We start from the raw sequence: 20016 nt of genomic DNA, 5'->3' as shown, positions 1-20016 counted from the left end.
CCTAACACTAAACTACACCGCCAACACCAACTGACATGCTTCATAACATAACCTACCCAGCCCCTGGACAATGCATACCCACTCAACAAGTATGAGGCCTCCTCTCTGGAGGCAAAGTCCTGCATGCTTTTGACCCATTACTCCTATAAATCTATCATGCATGCAGAGCTGCGGGTACTGCAAATCTGCAACCTGCACATTAAGCACCATAGTCTTACTTTCCCCTCATTTGCTAACGAATTAAATGCCCAGACTCTCTTTCAGAGTCGCCAGGGCACATAGAGGCCATGCAAATGGCTGTGGTGCACTGTACACAGCCTAGTGACATCACATGTATGTGTTCTGGAGCACGTGGTTGTGTCAGTTCTCTGTCAAAATAACTTTTGCTTTTGCCAAGCTACCTGAAATTAGCCTTTTTTTGAATAATTTACTTTTTTACTTAAGAATGGGGTGACCACCCACCAAAGCTTCCCCATTCTTCATCCTCTGTTTAAAGCCCTTTTTCTGAAATATTGTGCACATTTGTCCTGTTTTGCTATCCTCAGACTTTGTTTGACTGATCTTTCTTGTCATCCTATTTATTTTATGGTCGTCATGACAGTGGTCATAGAGGTGTTGTCAAAAGGAAATGGCTTGTTTGTTTCTGTGAAACACAGTTATGCTATAAGCTGTAGAACCAGATGGTCCAAGTCGTGCCTGCTTCCCACTTTTCCTAAAAGTATGGCGCATCAGTAGTGAAATGACACACGACTATACCGGCAACGGTCCACCACGTGGGACGTTTCCCGTCTCAAGAACCATTTCCAGGGGAATCGACGATTGAATGGCTTCTCAGTTTTTTGGACTGGAAAAAGTCCAAGCCTGGGTGGCATTCCTTTTTCTTTCACATTCTAATCCTGCGATATAGTTCTTGTGTTAATTGAAATGTAGGGTAGACCCTTCTAGAATAAAGAGAATAACATAATGGGTAATGGAGGCAGTGCCTAAATGGGGTGCCTTTCCAGTTGCAGAGATAGTATGGGTAAAGAAGCCTGGTGTTGAAGGGATAATGCAGAGGTGTGCGTAAAAGGGACCTTTTGGCAACAGTGGACATGCATACATCTGATCCACATTCTTGAGAGTAATTTACATATGTACATTTAGAAGGTTTTTAAGAAAGGGCTGAAAACTGCTCTCTTTTCATAGATCTTCATTTCCTGTGTGTCAGCACCTCGATCTTCTCTCTTTGGCCGGGCCATCAGTCAGTTCTGTTTTGTGTTAGTTTGTTTGAGTTCTGTTGTTTAAACGCCCTCAAGCCTTAGGGTACCTGGTGCGCTATATAAATCTCAAACATAAACATAAACAGCATAGGGTGGGGGAGGTGCCAAAGTAAAAGCATGTGCTTTCCTTGGTTAAAAGTGGTCTCCCTTCCCGGCACGACGACAACTACCTTTCACTGCTAAATGTTTGGCCTTCCTTTTGGACTCCTCCCAGTACTTGTTATATGACAGGTTATTTATAATGCGCTTAATACCCAGAGGTTTCTAATTGCGGACCCAGGGATCGAACCTGTGGTGCTCTGTGACTTCTTGCTTCCAAGGCGGGCACGTTGCCCCTGAGCTATCCTCCAGAGTTCTTTGGCCAAGTCTGCTAACTTTGCTCTGAATTATTGGAAATCTGTCATATTATTTCTTGACCCTTTAAGTTTTCAATACTTAGTAAATCACATATCCTCTCACGTACTGATATTGTGAACTCTATTCCCATTGGCCTGCCCCAATAAATCCTCGAGCCTGAGTGCTATCTTGCTTTCTGCTGCCAGGATAGTTGTCGGGGGTGAAGGCAGGACGTTTCATTATTGTAAATACGATTAAACATTCCCTCAAATAGTTTCGTAGGCTTCCACTTGGCTCTAGGGTACAGTTCAAATTAGTCTGCCCGACACCCAAGTCGGGCCATGTCACCCAGTTACCGGACTTCTAAACTGATAATTTCTGAGGGTCAAGACATTTGTAGCCATGAGAACTTCTGGTTAGACGAGCATAGCTTCTAACAGATCGTAACCATGAATTTAGATCTTTCTGTCATAAGATAAACTAAGAGGATGGCTCCGGGGGCAAAGCGTTTGTCTTGGAAGCAAGGCAACGCAGAGCCCACATTCAAATCCTGCGCTTAGAGACTGGTCTCTGGTATTACGTGGGTTATTGATCTTCTACGACGTGCTTAATACTGGAGACAGGTCTCTAAGTACGCAACCGGGATTCGAACCGGTCGCTCTGCGTTATCATGCTTTCAAAACAAACACGTTGATTCTGGGCTATATTTGTTATAAAAGATTAATTAATTAATTAATAGCTAGCTGAATCCTGAAATGTTGCAATCTACTGTATTTTAAAAATCTGAAAATCTGACTTTGTTCAGTTCTTCATGTCTACAGTTGTCTTTTTAAATTGTTTTCTTTTTTCCTAGAGTCACATCATGTTATGGTGTTAAATATATTTTTAAACTTTTTTTCTTGATAGATTTAGTTTTTGTTGTAAATTATGTACATGGCTTCTTATTGTAGCTTGACACAATTATATGGATATATTATTGTAAACTGTGTAAGTGGGAGTCAGGCCAAAATGGAGGAGGCAGCGATGGAGACCGCAGACATCACATAGCAAAAAAAGACACAGCCTCTTCTAATGCAACGCAATACAATGCACCCATACGCCCATTAAATGAAAAAAAAAAAATATTGTGCATGTCGTCTCATGGTTCTGTGGACTGTAGAGCCAGAGCTGTAATCCCAACTTCCGGCCTTGGCCAAATTGTGTGATCCTTTATAAAATGGCGTTCTCGTCCTGCTCGTCAATTACCCTAGTTCTTAAAATTGGACTGCTGTTTACAGTCTAACCTCGGTATTAAAATCTGGATATAATGTGACAATGTAGCCAACACGCCCACGTTGGGGCTCTATTGGGCTGTAACAGTTTGCCAGCCTGAGCCTAGACTAGCCGGAGAGTCGGGAGGGCTTAAAGATGCTGAACAAGGGGGCGATGGCTATTCAAACCCTAGGGCTCCCTTCAGGGTGCAACATTATATATTTTTTATGGGAGTCCGCCATCGCTCGTCTTCACACTATAAGTTTCTGCCAGCGTTTCCAGCCACTTGATTTGCGCAACACCCTTCTGTGGCTGTGAATTGCAATTAGGAGGTTTATCTGGACTGCAGGAATAATAGTCAAGTAGCTGATATAGGAATGTATCAGGCGTTTGTGCTTCCCTTAGGCCTGGTCTTGAAGGATTCTGGGCTGGCGGCGATGCCTCAAGGCAATGAAACTGTCCTGCTGCTCATTTCCGAACCCTGGGCTCCTTGATTCAAAACATCATGCCCAATTTGCCAGTGCGGTGCTTCACATAAGTCTTATCTTTATCGAAAGTGAGCATGTTCCGTATTAAATAATAAAGAAAAACATAACCCCTGGGGCTCTTAAGATACCTTACGTCTTTATAAACTCTGCAGTACACTGTGTGGATATTATAAATTACCTTTCGTTCCAGAAAACTGTCCAAGCTGCCTGACCTTCCCTGGAATTTCCTCTTTGTAATTATGTTTAATGTGTTAATAAAGTTCACTTTGAACTGCACCGTGGCAAATGGTCTCCCAGGACCCGGAGCCAGATCCAGTATGCTTGCCATATGTGCAGCTTAAGTGAGCCTTCCAGGCTGCAGAGCGAGCAATCGTACAGGAACCGTGTCCTCCCCAGGTTAGCATTAAAAGTGGTTCATGGCGATTCAGGAATGCAGGCCAGGAAAATCAGATGTTTCACAAGTTATGTCACTAGGGGGAGGAAGGGCGGCCAGGGGGAGAATGGCCTGGCCACGTTAATCAAAAAAACAACTCCAACACAGCCACATATGGTATCCTCATTCATCAAAAACGTGTATTTCGCCCGGCTCACACAGTACACTAAACATCCCCCGCCCCCCACTCTTATTTTTTATGATTGCACTGTCAGGCATTTGCAATCATCGAAACTAGTTGGGGAAAAAAAAATCACAATTCTAGGAGCCCCTAGGTTATAGCCGAGGGAAGTCTTTTGCCCGGAATTAACTATAGAAACAGCGGGCCCACTTGTACTGCTCTAAGTCAAGGCTGCCATTCAGGCCATCTATGTGGCGGCAACTGGGCAGCCTTAGCTCGTAAGGGCGAAAAGACTGTGAACCATAGTGATGTGACAGTCACTGTTGTTCACAGTGGTGCTTAATACAACACATACCACAAACTAACCAGCCCCGGCAAATGAAGAACATTGTGCTGGTTGGTCGCATACCTTAATGGCCAATCAGGTCCCCACAACCGCCAATCGAGGAATCTGCTGTCCGAACATCTATCTTCACAAAGTCTGCCCGATTGGCCTGTTCACATCGCCCAACTCGAGCGTATTTATTTGCTGGACCTCAGAGAAGTGCTGGGGTGGCCTAGACCCCTCAGATGCAGGCATCACACGTAGTGAGTTTTCACCCGTGAGACTGTGCCCATTTTCTTTAACATCATGGTCTTCTAGAAGACTGGGCATTAGAGGCAGGTTGGCATGGTCGGTACGCAGCACCGGCACATACACTGCCCACGCTATTCCTGATATAAGACTCCAAACATCTGACTGTGTGTATATTCTGTAAGATTGTAATGTTGATATTTTTCCTGAATTTCTATCCTGTTATCAGTTAAGCGTGCCTCATGTAACCTACGCCGTGATACCTAAGGGTTTGTGTGTGTAATAAATGCAATAAATGAATAAATAAATAAATAGGATCTAATACCTCTTGGGAACTGAAGCCAGAACTAAAGCATACAATGGGATTCCTTGTTCTGATAAATATTCCGTAAAATCCATGTGTGCAATATAGCCCAATCAGCATGGGGCGCTAAGACGCAGAATAACCTGATCAGCTGACGCATCCATGACATCCTCTCCTGTACCTTGGTCTGGCTTTAGGTTTCCTGTCTCGCGTCCCTACGTTTATCACTTTCGCTTTAGAAATTATTTTAAGGAGGGTCCTTAATTAAGTGTCCCCGCGTATCCCAAAATTCAAGATGCATCGAATAAGGTGACAAGATGCCTCAATGTCACCAGACACCATGCCCCAGTCATGGGCTTTTATTTTCCGATTAATTGCATCATGGGAGTTGTAGTCTTGGAGCATTTCATATGAATACATCGACTAAAGAAAATATACTAATAAAACTAAAATTAAAACAAAGACCATGATGGGAAATGGGAGTGCTTGAAGACAAGCAGTGATCTGGTAATCCCAAGTGAGAGCGGATCAGGGGCTTGACAGCCCTGCTACCCCAGCATTGCAGTGAGGCCATCGTTATTCAGTGATCCCAACAATGGCTGACGGTCTGTAGGAAATTCAGTGGCTCCTTGGGACATTGTTGCGGGCAACTCCCCCCACTCCCCCTCATTCTGTTATGCCGATGCCATAGATGCAAGTTTGCTGTTGCTGTGATTCTGGGTTGAGGCCTAGTGCACGGTGCTCGAAAAATGCTGTGGAAACACACAGAGGGAAAAACAATGAGATTGATTGTGTTGTGCTCGGATTGTCTCAAGCGTTGTTTCATTTTTTATTTTCAAATTGATCTGCAAAAGTCTGGGTTTGCATTATCTACATTTTCTGAAGTGTGTTTATATGTTTGAGTGACCCCCCCCCCCCGCATATTTCCATTTCACAAAAGCTATTTCCGAGACTCCGAGACGGGAGCACGCTTTCAGCGTGAGGAAAGAGAGCTGATAGCCCAGTGGGGTTTCTGTTGCATTCGTTTCAGCCCTGATTCCACAGTAAGACCATTCTGGTCAGTGGCCGAGGGTGCCGCCGGGCGCTGGTTTCAACCGGGCACAATTTTGACTTTAAAAACATAAAATCTGGGTAAATTCTGAGAGGGGGTTCGCATTGCACCCATACTGGGTTTGCACATAGCTGTGCCCAGTGTAATTCCTGACGCCGCAGAAGAGTGCAATGAACAGAAATGCAGCTTCTCTTGTGTAGAATCCTCTGCCTGAGAGGAAAGGCCTGCCACATGTGTGCCCGAGGGGCCCAGGGGCACCGCTTGCTAGACTTCATGGTGGCGCCCGCTAATCTCCAGCAGTTGGGCACAAGTTGGACGTTTCCCAGCTGCTGCCACAGACAGGTGGGACTCCCCCCCCCCCCCACCCGTCTCTTCATGCGGCGGGGGCAGGGGCGAGTTCCCAGTTGCTCATATTCTCAGAATGGACCAATAAATGAACACACTTGTCTGGGCATAATGGCCTGACGCACGTGCCCCAATGACGTGGGTCGCGCATAAATGTTACTTAAAACATGCGAGGGATGAGAAAAGAGGCCTAAATGCAGCAGGCCTTGTAGCACGTTCGCCAGGAGTGGCCTTCATTGTACAAGGGCGGTTGGCATACTATTGACTAGTATGCTGAACATGGTTTTAGGCATGGCCAGCGCGTACGCAAATGCTCTCCGCTCAAATGAATTCCATGTACATTGGTCTCGTGCGCATTTTTTGCAATACCTTCAACTCGAGACTGGATTTAGCATTTTGATAGTTTGATATAGTCATGTGACGTTTTACATCCCAAAATGAGACCAAGACACATTGTGATGTTTGCATACCCTTTTAACCATTAATTCAGACATTTTCTTAATTAAATATTAAGTTTTTTTGTGACTGACTCCCACATAACCATATACTTTTCATTTATAAAAGGTAAACTCTCTAGCGAGCAAAATTGAACACCAAAATTCTTTCATGCCTCAATGGATTTGAGACTGGACTGCACCACCTTTGCCAGTAAGGACACATTGGTAGTAGAAATGTGGCAATACTCACAGCAGGGCCACCTCGTGTACAGCCGGGGCCTCATGGCACAATGCATGGTGAACTGTGCACTGTTAGGTCGACGTCCAGGGCCAGTATGCCAGCAAAGCGTAAAGGATGCAAAACGTCCAGTGCCAGCATTTTGCATCAGGTCCTTCCAATAGGTGGGTAATCCCAGCAACTAGACTCACACAGAGTGCGCATCGCACAGAAGCCGGTAGTAAACGGCTGCTTTTGATAGCTAGGCAAAGGTGCCAGTGTGTAGACCTGGCTGTGTACCATGTCCCGACTGCCGAGCTAGGAGTTGCGAGTTTGTGCTTAATTTTCTCACCAGTTCTTAACCTTCAAAGGACCTGCTTTAGGTATATATATATATATATATATATATATATATATATATAATATATATATGAACTTGCATCTGGCGGAGGAGTACATTCATGTTGTCCTGTAGTGACCTTGGCCGGAAGAGGAAGGGCTTCTTATGACCTAGTAGTCCCCCCTTTTGTATGCTCGCGGGTCCACCGCGAGTCACCCAGCACGCAAACAGGCACACACACTCAGGCATGCTAAGAACACACTCCGGAGACGTGCGATGGCTCCGGTCTCCGGCTCGAACTGCCCGGGGCACCGCCTTTATTCATCTACAGCGCATGCGCGAGCTCCGTGAGTCTCGCGCATGCGTAATACGTGTACCCAGTACACAACACTCCTCCTCTTCCCCCAGAAACAAACATTTGAACATGAAAACATCAAAACAGAACTTGCTTGTCATCAGGAACTGGAACAGCAAAATGTCCTTTCTAGGGGGCTGGGTCCATGATGAAGTCTCTGAACCTCTGGGGCAGCCTTCGTCCTGCCCTGCTCGGGTATCGTGGCGCAGTCTCCTCCGGGACCTCCGCCGTCTGCATATCTGCCATTGGAGGGCACTCTTCGTGCTCTGCCTCACTCTCTTGTTCCGGAGCTTGGTCCGCCGCCGCATCATCTTCTGCTGTCTTGATACGCTTGAAGAATGATACATTCCGTGTAATAGTACCTCTGGCATTGGCTGCTGTGACCATGGTACCCTTCACATGTGTTACACCCAGCGGTTGAGTCTCGTAGGTTGTCGATAACTTGCCCTCCGACCTTCTATTTCGTACTAATACGGTATCACCCACTGCTATCTGCCTCTCGGGGAGCCTTCTCCGTACTGTCTCTCTCTCATTCCTGGACACTCTGTCCGACTGCACCTGCTCATTGTCTATCACACCTGGTTCCCGCCCTTCGGACTCAGGTATGAGCCCTCGCGGTATCCTTTTAAAGAGCGCTTCCGCCGGGGCAATTCCCGTGGATCGGTGCGGAGTTGTACGATACTCTCGGAGAAATTCAAACAGGTTCCTTCGGAGGTCTTCTCCTCCATTTTCGGATATACGAAATATCTTGTTTAAGGTGCGCATGAAGCGCTCTACCTCGCCATTGGCCCTTGGCCATAACGGGGTGACTTTGCGGTGTTTTATTCCCCTTTCTTCACAGTATCGGGCAAACACCTGCCCCTGGAAAGGTGCCCCATTGTCCGAAAACAATTCCACGGGGAAACCATGGGTGGCGAAAATCTTGTCCATCGCTATGGTGGTGTGATCGCTGGCCGTGGATTCGACCAGTTCCACTTCGGGATAACGGGACCACTGGTCAGTCACAACCAGGAAGTACAGATCCCGACCGGTGGAGCCGAAGTCGGCATGGACTGTCCCCCAGGGTAGTTCACTTCTTGCCATGGATTGTACTGGTGGACCTCTTTCCGCTGGGCTGGTGGCCTGGCATGGGATGCATGTCCTCACAAATTCTTCAACCCTCTTCTCTAAATCCGGGAACCAGACCTTGAGTCTGAGGCGTGCCTTCATTCTGGTCATCCCCTGATGCCCATTGTGAGCCAGTTGAAGGACCTTTGCTGTGAGGGATCTGGGAATCACGATCCTGTGTCCTCTCAGTAGTAGTCCATCGGTCGTCACAGACAATTCGTGTCGTGCACTCCACAATGCCCGCAGGTCCTTTTGCACCTCCACATTTCTCCTGGCATTGTTCATGAGAAGGTCCTTCCATGCACCTGAGGCCACTGCCTCCTTCGCTCTCAGAAATGCCTCATCAGAGTTGGACTCGTTGGCAATCTCTTCTCTCGATAGGGCGATGGGAAGCGCCGACTCGACAACCAAATGGATGGTGTCCGCACAGCTTGCAACTTCCGTGGTATCCCCTGACTGTCCAGAGCTGGGATGGCGAGACAAATAGTCAGCGGGGTTTTGGGTCCCTGGGCGGTATACCAGTTTTACCCCGTATTCCATGAGGGATAACATCCACCTTTCTATTCTTGGTGGTGGCTTGGATGAGGCACCAGCCAGAATGGGCAGTAGTGGTTTGTGATCCGTCGTCACTACAACCGGTTTCCCTAGGATGTATAACCTGAAGTGTTTACAGCCCCATAATATGGCAAGGGCTTCACGTTCAATTTGAGAATACCTCCTCTCGGTGCTGGTCAGTGCCTTACTGGCATACGCGATGGGCCTCATTGCGCCCTGCTGATCCGCCTGCAAAAGGACTGCCCCTAGTCCCACGGGACTGTCATCCACCACTATCTCAGACTCCCGGGCCGGGTCAAAGTACGCCATGGTGTCTAGTTCAGACAGAGCTTCTTTGATGGCCGTGAACGCTCTCTGCTCTTTTCCAGTCCACGCCCATGCCACTTCCTTCCTCGTGAGAGCTCTTAACGGTTCAGAGATGGAGGCCAAGTCACGAATAAAACGTCCGCAATATGTCACTATGCCTAAAAAGCTGCGAACTTCCACCGGGGACGTGGGTGATGATGCCTCCCGAATGTCCTTCACTTTCTTCGGATCGGGTGATATACCCCCCGCATGAAAAATGAATCCAAAAAACTCTAAACTGTCCCTCATGAACTCGCACTTTTCCTGGTGCAGTGTTAACCCAAGGCTGTGCAGTCTGCGAAAAGTGTTTTCTAGGCGCTTGATGTGCTCCGCCTCCAACCTGGCGAATACAAGAATGTCATCCGACATATTTATGACCCCTTTCAATCCTGACAGAGCCCCCTTGATGGAATTTTGAAAGACCTCAGCCGCGGAGGATATTCCGAAACTGAGCCTCTTATATTGGTACAGTCCTTCATGGGTTGTAAAGGTCGTGATATATCTGGACTCTGGGTGGAGCTCCAGCTGGTGGTACCCTGCTCTTAAGTCCAATTTCGAAAAGAATTTGGCTCCTTGAAGCTCGCCCACGATGTCGTCCAGAGTTGGTGTGATATGACGCTCTCTTTTTATAGCCAGATTGGGTAGTCTCATATCGGCGCAAATGCGTACAGCCCCCGGTTGCTTGGGCTTTGGGGCAACAACAATCGGGGAAACCCACGGCGTCGGCCCTTCCACTTTTTCGATAATGTCTCGTTCTATTAGGAGTTGTAGTTCCTCTTCAACCTGGGCCCTCAAGTGAAAAGGAATACGACGATGTTTTAGTGCCGTTGGTCTGACTGACTTATCGATGTGGAGCCGTACAGGTTCAGCCTTTAGCTTCCCTATCCCTTTGAAGAGTTTCTCAAAGCGTGCCAACAAATTGTTCAGATCCGACTGGTATACTGCGAATGTGAATTGCACTAGGTTGAGTGCTTCCGAAGCTGCGCAACTCAGCAATGAATGCGGGCTCACGCTGGTAACGAAAAACCTAGCCTTGATACTGTTCCTGCCATGGGATACTGGGGCTATGAACACTCCTTGGATAGGTAGAGGGGTATCTTCGCCAAACGCATATATTTGGGCTCTAGACGGCGAAAGTGCTGGCGGGCCCGCAAGTGCATTGTAGTGTCTATCCGCGAGCACACATACCTATGCTCCCGTATCGATGAGGATCGGGGTGGGAACTTCCCCAATGTTCACATTGCATGTAGGTTTTCGTCGAGTTCCGGGGCCACTTGCTATGCTGGAGATACAGAATATTTCTCCTTCTTCTTCTTCTTCTTCCTCGGCGATGTTCATATCCTGTATCTCCTGTTCCAGAGAAGATATACCCTTCACAGTGCGGGCACCACTCCTCACGAACCTCTCCGGCCCCCTGTTGGCCGCCACGGGCACAGTGGCCCTACACATCCTGGCATAGTGTCCGGGGACCCCACATCTGCCACATGTCCTCGACTTAGCAGGGCACTCACCCCTGTGAGGGAGATCGTACCCACAGTATGAGCACGATTGAGGGGAGCCCGATCTTGTTGTCTTTTCCTCCGGTTTTGGTGTCCATCTGGCCTTTCCCGGCGTAAAACGCCTGACAGCGAGCGCCTCTTCCTCACATTTGGGATGAGTGGCTGCGTCCATCTTCGACCCTCTGGCCTCTGCCAGTTCATGCGCCCTCCCCATGTCTAGAATTTGCCGGAGGGTTAGTCCCGGTTCTCTCAGGACTTGCCTCCTGAGTTTGCCAGAGCAACATCCTTGCAATAATTGCTTTCGGACCATTTCCTCTTCATTGGCCCACCTGCAGGAGCTCGCCAGGTGTCTCAGACGGGCACAAAACTGGTCTAGTGATTCGTCGCTGCGTTGCTTTTCAGCCCCCATGACGAATCTGTCAAAATCGACATTCGCTAATGGTAGGAAGTGATCCCTTAGCGCTTGCTTGACTGCGTCATATGTCGCCACTGGAATGTCAAGGGAGTCGTATATCTTCTGGACCTCCGTGCTTGCCGAGTACATCATGATGGCAATCTTCGCCTCATCTGCTGTTTCCCCCGAGGCCCTGAACATCATTTCCAGTCTTTTGACCCATATGAGCCATTTGGGGCCGAGTTTTGATGGGGGGCCTGTAGTGTCGAATTCAGGCATGGGCGCTAGGGTGGTGCGCACTCTACGTGGTACTGGAGCGGTGGCACCCTCCTCATCTGTCTCATCACCCATCTCCCTGGGTACTCACAGTAAGGTCTTGGCTGAAAATGGGTGATCCGGCTCCCAGCTGTGACAAAAATCTTCTTTGTTGTCTTTTGTCGCTTTGTCTATCACAGCCCTGCTCCAGCTGGGCTGTGAAGTGTCCAAAAATTATTTTTAGCTGCTGATGACTGACAGATGGCGCACAAGCACCCAAAACGGGCCGCAACCAATGCGTGTGATGTTCTCACTCGAGCGCTCAAAATGGCCGCCGGCTATCTCGAGCGGGTCCGCGACTGCGGAGCTGTACTCCGTTCCTGCAATGTTGTCGGAACGAAGTAGCGGTTCACTTCCCGCCTCGTCGCCAGTTTTGTATGCTCGCGGGTCCACCGCGAGTCACCCAGCATGCAAACAGGCACACGCACTCAGGCATGCTAAGAACACACGCCGGAGACGTGCGATGGCTCCGGTCTCCGGCTCGAACTGCCCGGGGCACCGCCTTTATTCATCTACAGCGCATGCGCGAGCTCCGTGAGTCTCGCGCATGCGTAATACGTGTACCCAGTACACAACACCCCCCCCCTTCCCACAGCCGATGCGTTTTCGACCTAATGAGCTCGTGGTGGGTTTGCACCTGTGCGCATGTCTGTCCTGCGTTGTCGCCGGTGTACACCTCTGCGCATGTCTGTGCGGAACTCGATGCAGGTGCACACCTCTGCGCATGTCTGTGCGGAGCTGTCGCCGGTGTACACCTCTGCGCATGTCTGTGTCCTGAGCTTCTGACGGGATGGCTCTCTGACTGGGGTTGTGCTTCTCTGGAGCCCGGGGGAGACCTGCTGCTGTGTGTGGTCCACAGAGCTGTTTTCATGATCCAGCCGTGCTGTTTAGCTTTCTGCTGCCATGAAACGCGCCGAGATGGCGGCGCCCCCACACAAATAAACGACTGCTGATGGCTTCATGCAGCCTAAGGGGTTTGTTTCTGACTGCGCCTTTTGTTTACACGGTATTATAATGGTGCTTTCCGCATGACCGGATACATTTGCAGTCAGGTCACGTGGCTCATAGTAGCAGGTGAAGGCCACCTCTCTGCACACGTGGCGACCTTTTATGAAAACGCACCTACTACTTCCGTTTTAACATTTCAATGTTTTAAAATTCTGTGGTGCGGGTTCCCCAATGTCTGTTTAATGCCGTTTTTGATTTGAACTCCTTTTTTTTATCCCCATCGTTCCCCATACATGCCAACATCCCGACGCACCCGGGAGGCATAATTCGTCAGATCAATCATGAGACGTACATGTTCCCTTAGGAAAACGTTGGGGCTAGAATTATGGCGGGAGAACGTGAAAAATAGCTTTATTTTTCACAGAAAAGTCGGGAGTTTCTCCTAAATCAGGGGGGTTGGCATGCATGGTTCCCGCTGAGAGGGACTCTTGCCTTTTGGGTGAGTACAAGTCCTCTTCCCCCAGGAACTCCCTCATATTCTGGGTCGGCTCACGAGACACTGTTGTTTGTCCGGTCCACTTCCAATAACGGACTTTACCTCGTTAAAGGCACACCTTCCTTTTTAAAGGCGCTTCTTCTTGGACAGACTAATCATGCCCTTGAGCTCTTTTTTATTTTTTTATTTTTTTTTAATCCAAACATGCACTTCCTTTATTAAGGGGTGTATGCTGCCTATCCTTTCGCTATGCTCATTTTCAGAGCCTTGCGATAAGGCAGGTGTCCTCATGGTGGCAGGGAGGGGATCCTTTATTTGAACAAAAATCATCGGAATCGTGCCATCCATCAATTGTGCCACCCCTACTCCCATTCCATCCCATGTATGTCTACATATGAGTGTTATTTTATTTTCGGATTAGCCACCAAATGGCTAATAAAGGGGCAGTAAGCATAGAGTTGTTGGATAATGGGCGTGCCTGTCTCCCACTCAAATGGGAAATTACTAATAGGACGGTGAGACTTGCAGGAACAATGCGAGTGTGGCATTCTAGGGTTCAAGCCCCGTGCTGTCATTTCCAGCATGGAGCATGACCAAGTGGTACGGATGATAAAAGTGCCCAATGACCATGAGGAGAGAGGAAATTGGCACGCGATATGGGATCAAATGAAAGGGAACAGTTTAGTACCCTCTACTCCTGCGCACACCTGTCCCTCTATAATGGTATATCGTGTAGTTGGGAGCAAACTTCCACTGCAACTCATGTACCTGTGTTTGAGTGCACGTTTGTACTGTTATAACTGTGTTGACGATGCTGATATGTGAAGGAGTTCTGAGCGTGGGCCTGAGAAACTGTCCATGGCTTATGAGCCTCGTTTTTGGTTCCACTCTGAGAAGGATCAAAGAAGCAAACTTGTGGTCAGGTAAGGACATCTAAGCCAAAGAGTTGGTACAGAACTGCAACACCTGCAAACGGAGCAACAAACGACTCGAGTATCCATCATAAAACCTGGGGACCAAATCAAGATCAGGATGCTAAAGAAATGCAAGGAACCCCATTCTAAGTACGACCACTCATTCAGAGTTATCAGGGCAGGGCTGAATCCTGCCACGACCTAAGATGAATGGAAATGGAACTGAAAAGGGCTTGGCCTCTAGTTCAAGGGGAGCGGGACACCAGGAACCCAACTGATTAGTTGGCCAGACACTTAGAGGATGATGCAGACTAAAGGGAACTAGAAAGGCGACAGAGTAATGCTCCTTGTGTATGGGTGATATGTCAAACAAAAAAAGATAGTTAACCAGAAGAAGAAACCTCACCACAAACCAACCTGACTAGCAAATGAATCCAGCTGAATGGACCTAGGGAGACCCAATCAATATCAATGAGGGAAGACTCCCAGAGTGAATTCAAGTGCAATGAACGTAATTTGTCTTTCATGTTCTCGTTCTATTTTAAGTTTTGGCTATAAGGTGGCGCTCTAGCGCCACCTATAAGCTGAAACTATTGCATTGGAGCACATCTAAGGGAAGATGGCATATTAGGAGGGACACAATGCTTGTAAAAGTTTGGTTATTTACCTACCCATTGACTGCCCATGGCCTTGATAATTTTTATGGCCATGGCCACTCACTTCCTGCCTCTGCCCGCCCAAAGCACACCCTCCTGGGATCTCTTTGAGCTCCTTTTATCACTTCTTAAAATCAAACTTTGTGCTAGAAGGGCCTGGCCCTCTTTCGTCAAAGCAGTCTTCTAGGAGTTGATGGTTTAATTGGAGCTGTAAATGCGCTAGTGGTGTAATACAAGTCTTATCTTGGCCTGCTTTCTGCCACTTGATTTCTAAGCAGTATGTGTGTCCTTCACTGAGGTCTTGTTTAAAACAAGCAGTGGCAACGCCAACCATTTCGGCTTGTGTGTAGGTATAAGAGGGGCATTTGCCTAGCACTGCTACTGCATGCTCAGGTATTTGCACCATTATTTTGCAGCTGCTAACATTAATGGCCAGTTAGTGCCATTACGGCAGTGCCTGGCAAATGCCTTTCCTCTCTCTACACAAAGGCTCAGACTGTTGGTTTTGCCAATGCTTGTTTTGCATGGGGCATTATACAGGATTTTAGAGTTAAGGAGACGTGCCCAATTGGTCACTTGGAGCTGCACAGTGCATGCGTAGCAGAAGAGAGGACTTGTGTGCAGGAATGCATGAGGGCAGAATACCGGCCATGTGCCCCTCCGTGTTACCCTGTGAACTGCGTCCTATGTACCTATGTTTTGGTTCTCCCGTGTAGCCGACAATACTCTATATAACTGGGCATGCTGATTTGCGTGGCAAGTTCTGTCCTGTGGCAGGAATTGCGAGTGGCAGTCTGGTGAAATCCCATGCCGCACTTACAAGAGGACTTGGCACAATCTGCAGTCTAAGTCTGCAAGACTGTGAACTGCTGCTTTAAAATAAATAGTTTTGTGTTTCCTCCTTACCCCCCCTTCTTTCCCTAAATCTCCGAAAAAGAATGTTTTTGTAGAAGTAAAATATTCTTTACTCCGCGCCACGTAGGAAGTAAACACCCGCACACCAATCGGTAGCATTACAGCATTGTGAAAGATCTCGCTCTCTCCCCCCCTGCGCTAACACAGTGGCATTCGCATTCTAGAGAGTTGATCAATTTACATTTGTTTTGATTTCCTTTGTGCCGCTGCACGTTCATTGGAGGCCTCCCAGCTTGTGAGAGCCTACACAAATTAGAACCAGAACCCAAACCATATTTAGAAATGTGCTTTCAAAGCCGGCTCAGAAGAACCTCTCACTTTCAACCTTCTTCCTAAAATTAGCTCCCATTGAACCAGTGTTTTTTGGGGTTAGTTTTGAAGACCGCTCAAACAGACTATGGCGTCCCTGTTAAAGGGTATATGGGTACATAGTAATAAGGGAGTGTTTGAAAGCAACTTGTGGAAGAAGATGGTGATGTGGCTCCTGTCACTCAGTGACTGACTTTAAACAAGGAAATGCTTGCATTGTTTATTTACAATGCAACATGTATCGTTGTGCTTAGTCGGATATGCTCTGTTGTCCCGGTGCCACGAGCCGAAAATCTGCTCCCTCTGGGCTTCTCTCAATCTCTGCTTCTCTCCTAGCACGGACCGGCCATGCTGTCATGCCCTTGTGAGATCTCGCAGGGGGGGAACCGTAACCACATGCCCTGATCTTGTTTGCTAGATTCCAGGGCCACACGTGCCCCTTCAGGCAGAGGGAGGCACCTATTCATGTCAAATTCTCAGTCCGGGGAAGGGATCTAGCTTGTGACCATAATGTCGAGGCCTCCTAAGTAAGGACTCATCTCTGATACTTGATTCATTTATTTTGCTTTAAACTGTACTTTTCATCCATCTAGCTCTGCAGTTTGAAAGCTTTTTACTTCACGCCAGTTACCTGAAATATACACTGATTTCTTATGTCATTTGTAGATATATGAATTTCTCTAGAGTGCTGCTGCTTTTGCTAAAAAAAAAGTTTGTCTCCCTTAATGTTCCATGCTAGAGTGTGTCCATCATACCGGGAGGAAGCAAATGTATATCATAAGGCAAAGAAAATTCAAAAGGCATTTTTTCCCTCTATTCTTTTCCAGGACCGCCACAAATTGCTGACAAAGTGATCCACCGGCAGTCTGTAAGACTAGGGAGGACCATTAAGCTGCTCTGCCCGGTTACTGGTGACCCGCCCCCCCTGACCATGTGGATGAAAGGAGGCCGGAACATCAACAGCGGCTGGACCAGGTTCCGCGTCCTGCAGCAAGGCCTGAAGATTAAGGAGGTGGAGAGTGAGGATGCCGGCACTTACATCTGCAAGGCCACCAATGGCTTTGGGAGCGTCAATGTGAACTACACCCTGATCGTCATCGGTGAGTGCAGACCACCTCTGCTCTATCCCACTCTACCAGAACAAAATGCATGTTTTCCAGGTTGGGAGAATATACTGTCAACTAGGCCGTGACCATCGTTGACCTCCATTTTGTTTACAAATATATAGTTGGTGGCGTTCCTTGGATTCATTTATGTTCAAATACTCTTAGGGGAGGGTGTGGGAACCTGAACAGCAGTGCCTAACTTTCTCCGAACCGCACAGAAGCACATGGACCGTCGCATGTGCTATGTACACAAAGTGCGGCCCTGCCGTTACATTAAGACAGGACGCAGCTTCCGCTGAACAGTGTGCGTCTTCAGGTTATCACTCTTTTCTTGTGTGTAGCAGTTGCTGCAGGGTGGCAAATATTCATTCATGGTCAAGGGACCTTTTGAGAGTCTACATTTCTCATTCTTGGATACTCCATATCAATACTACTTGGTACGACTTATTACTACTTAAATGTTAAAACATATTTTTTATATCACTTCTTTTTAACTCGCCAATAACTGAAACAACAACTGCAAGTAAGAAATGTGTTGAAACCAGCCATCCAAAACTTAATTTGACATCACCTATAAACTCGTCACTTAATGACCAGTAACATAAAATAACGTCTGTATCCTAAAAGACAAATCCCTTTACTACGGACCAGCTACATGAAGCCGAGTAACTTTCATATGACAGCATAACCGTCCTGTAATCGCAGATTAAAATGCCAGAATGTGAGTTACAGCCGTCTCAGGGTGTTGGCCACATTAACAACCCATAGACTTGCTGTTTAAGATCTCACCGGAAGCCCTTAATGAAAATATAGCTCTGTGGTTCACACTTGACCTTGCCGCCTCCGTCTGGCGCTGCCTCGCTACTGGCAGAGGCGTCAGATAAGGTTCGTTTGCAGATATTGCCAGTAGCGCAGAGGTGAAGCAGTCCTTGCAACACCCTGCACGGTTGCATTGAAACCCTCGCCTCGTACAGTTGTCCTCTAAACGGCTAATCAGTACAGCGAAGACGACGGCAGCGTTTGGTAATCCAAACCGTGCACAGGAGGTGTTTGAATTCAGAACAGTTATATTTATTTTGAGCGAAATGATGTGTTAAAAATTCCCCTCCTGCCCATGCACCTACACTTCTGCTGTAGGTACATGCTAGGCATTGCTGCCATCAGTGTCCAGTCAAAGGATCGAAAATAAAGGATCGGATGCCTTTTTATTCGAATACAAAAGGACCGAAAAAAAGGGTCGAATGTTTTATTTGTTTATTTACATATTTTTTAAGTTTAGTATGCATAAAAAGTTTTTTATAAAAAGAAAACGGGGGGTTGGGGTGAACCCCCACCCCTCATTAAAAAAAAAAAAAAAATGCAACCCTTTTTTTCGGTCCTTTTGGTGTCGAAAAAAAGGCATTAGAGCCTTTTGTTTTCGATGCTTTGACCTACAACCCCTGCCATCTTGTGCAACATTATCCCCTTGCATTGTACATTTCTTGACTTGTTCTCTCGATGAATGCAGTCTTCATGGTCATCACCTTCTGATGCACTTTAGACGAGGGGCGGTCTGCATCCTTTGGCTCACAAGAAGTTTTGGACCACAATTTCAGTTGATGGCGATGGATCATGGGAGTTGTAGTCCAAAATCTCTAGAGAGTTGCAGGCTGCACAAGACCAACGACCCTTTGCTCATATGATAGGGGTTTGAGCCCCTTGTCTCTAGAATTATGACTAAACCCTCCTCGGAGGGCACATGCCCGTGTTCTTATGAAGCACTGTTGGTGGCAAGTGAAGAGTAGGATCGCCTTTGCTTGTTGCAGTGCCTAAGGTCCCAGGGTCGGACTCGGCATAAAATTGTCTCGGGCACCAACGAAAAAGTGTCCCACAGTTGCAAATGGCTATTCATTCCTTGTGTGACGCTGTTTGAATAGTACCCAAAGGGAGGGCGGGGGGTGGGCGGGTTTGATCAAATGTGATGTAAATTGTACATTTTAAAGTAGATTTATTCAGCAATACTGGTCAGAACTATTAGCCGCATAGTGAAGTAAGTCATCAGACTGGCCCACATTGGCCAAAAAACTGGCCACTTTCACCCAAAAAAACGGGCCCACACCAGCATTTTGCGTGTTTTCATTCGGACATGGACCTATTGCCCTATAAAACAGTCCGAGCCTGCAAGGTTCACACATACTCTGGAAAGAAGATGCCCGCGGAGCGATGTTATAGTTATACTTTTTGTTTCATTGGTGAACCTGGCACACTTCAGATACCCCGAAGTCTCCCTTGGTGCAAAGTCTAGTCACTGAGAATCATATTTAATATTAGGCTGAATATGGGCTAAAGAGACGGGTACTTGGCCAAATTCAGATAGTACTTTTGCCATAAGTCCATAACGACTTGATGAGCACACTTTACAGAGTGGCTGGCTCCTGCGCATTTCTGTTTGGATGGCGCTCTTTAAGTCCTAGTACCCTTTTAAGTAAAGTATTAAGGACAGAAAACAGCAAGCTATGAACATGCAGCAGTTTCAGCGAGATTTATGAACTGCCAGTTTTCTGAATTTTATTTATTTAAATCTGTATCGACATTTGATAAGTCCGTTTTAATGGTGTGCCTTTAACTTGACATTCATAAGTGTTTAGCTAAGAACTATGGCCAAAATACGACCAAAAAACATCAAAGCCATACATTTTTTAAACCCAGGGCTAATCAGGGGTGCAGATGGAACGCAGGGAAGGGGATGCCAACCTGGAGTCTGCGTCGGGGGACCTGGCAATACGCATCCAGTCTTTATTTCAATTCAATTGACAGGTTCGTTGGGGCAATTCTCGGCAGGATAGCCTAGGGGCAACGTGCTCGCCTTGGAAGCAAGACGAGACGGAGCAACACTGGTTTGATCCCCGGGTCCGTGCTTAGAAACCTGTGGGTTTTATGCACGTTATATATAACCTATCGTATATC

The 20016-nt window shown here is 47.4% G+C and overlaps 1 protein-coding gene across 1 annotated transcript in view; it reads left to right on the top strand.

Moving 5' to 3' along the window:
- FGFRL1 (fibroblast growth factor receptor like 1) overlaps positions 1-20016 on the top strand; it is a 348512-nt gene that overhangs the window by 167520 nt on the left and 160976 nt on the right. The window contains exon 2 of the mRNA XM_069632169.1: positions 16792-17064. Within this exon, the coding sequence (XP_069488270.1) occupies positions 16792-17064 (273 nt within the window). The remainder of the gene's footprint in view (positions 1-16791; positions 17065-20016) is intronic.

This window comes from Ambystoma mexicanum, chromosome 6q (assembly GCF_040938575.1).
Source record: "Ambystoma mexicanum isolate Mex_15411 chromosome 6q, UKY_AmexF1_1, whole genome shotgun sequence".
Classification (NCBI taxonomy): Eukaryota; Metazoa; Chordata; class Amphibia; order Caudata; family Ambystomatidae; genus Ambystoma; species Ambystoma mexicanum.
This window is presented reverse-complemented; position numbering and strand designations above follow the sequence as displayed.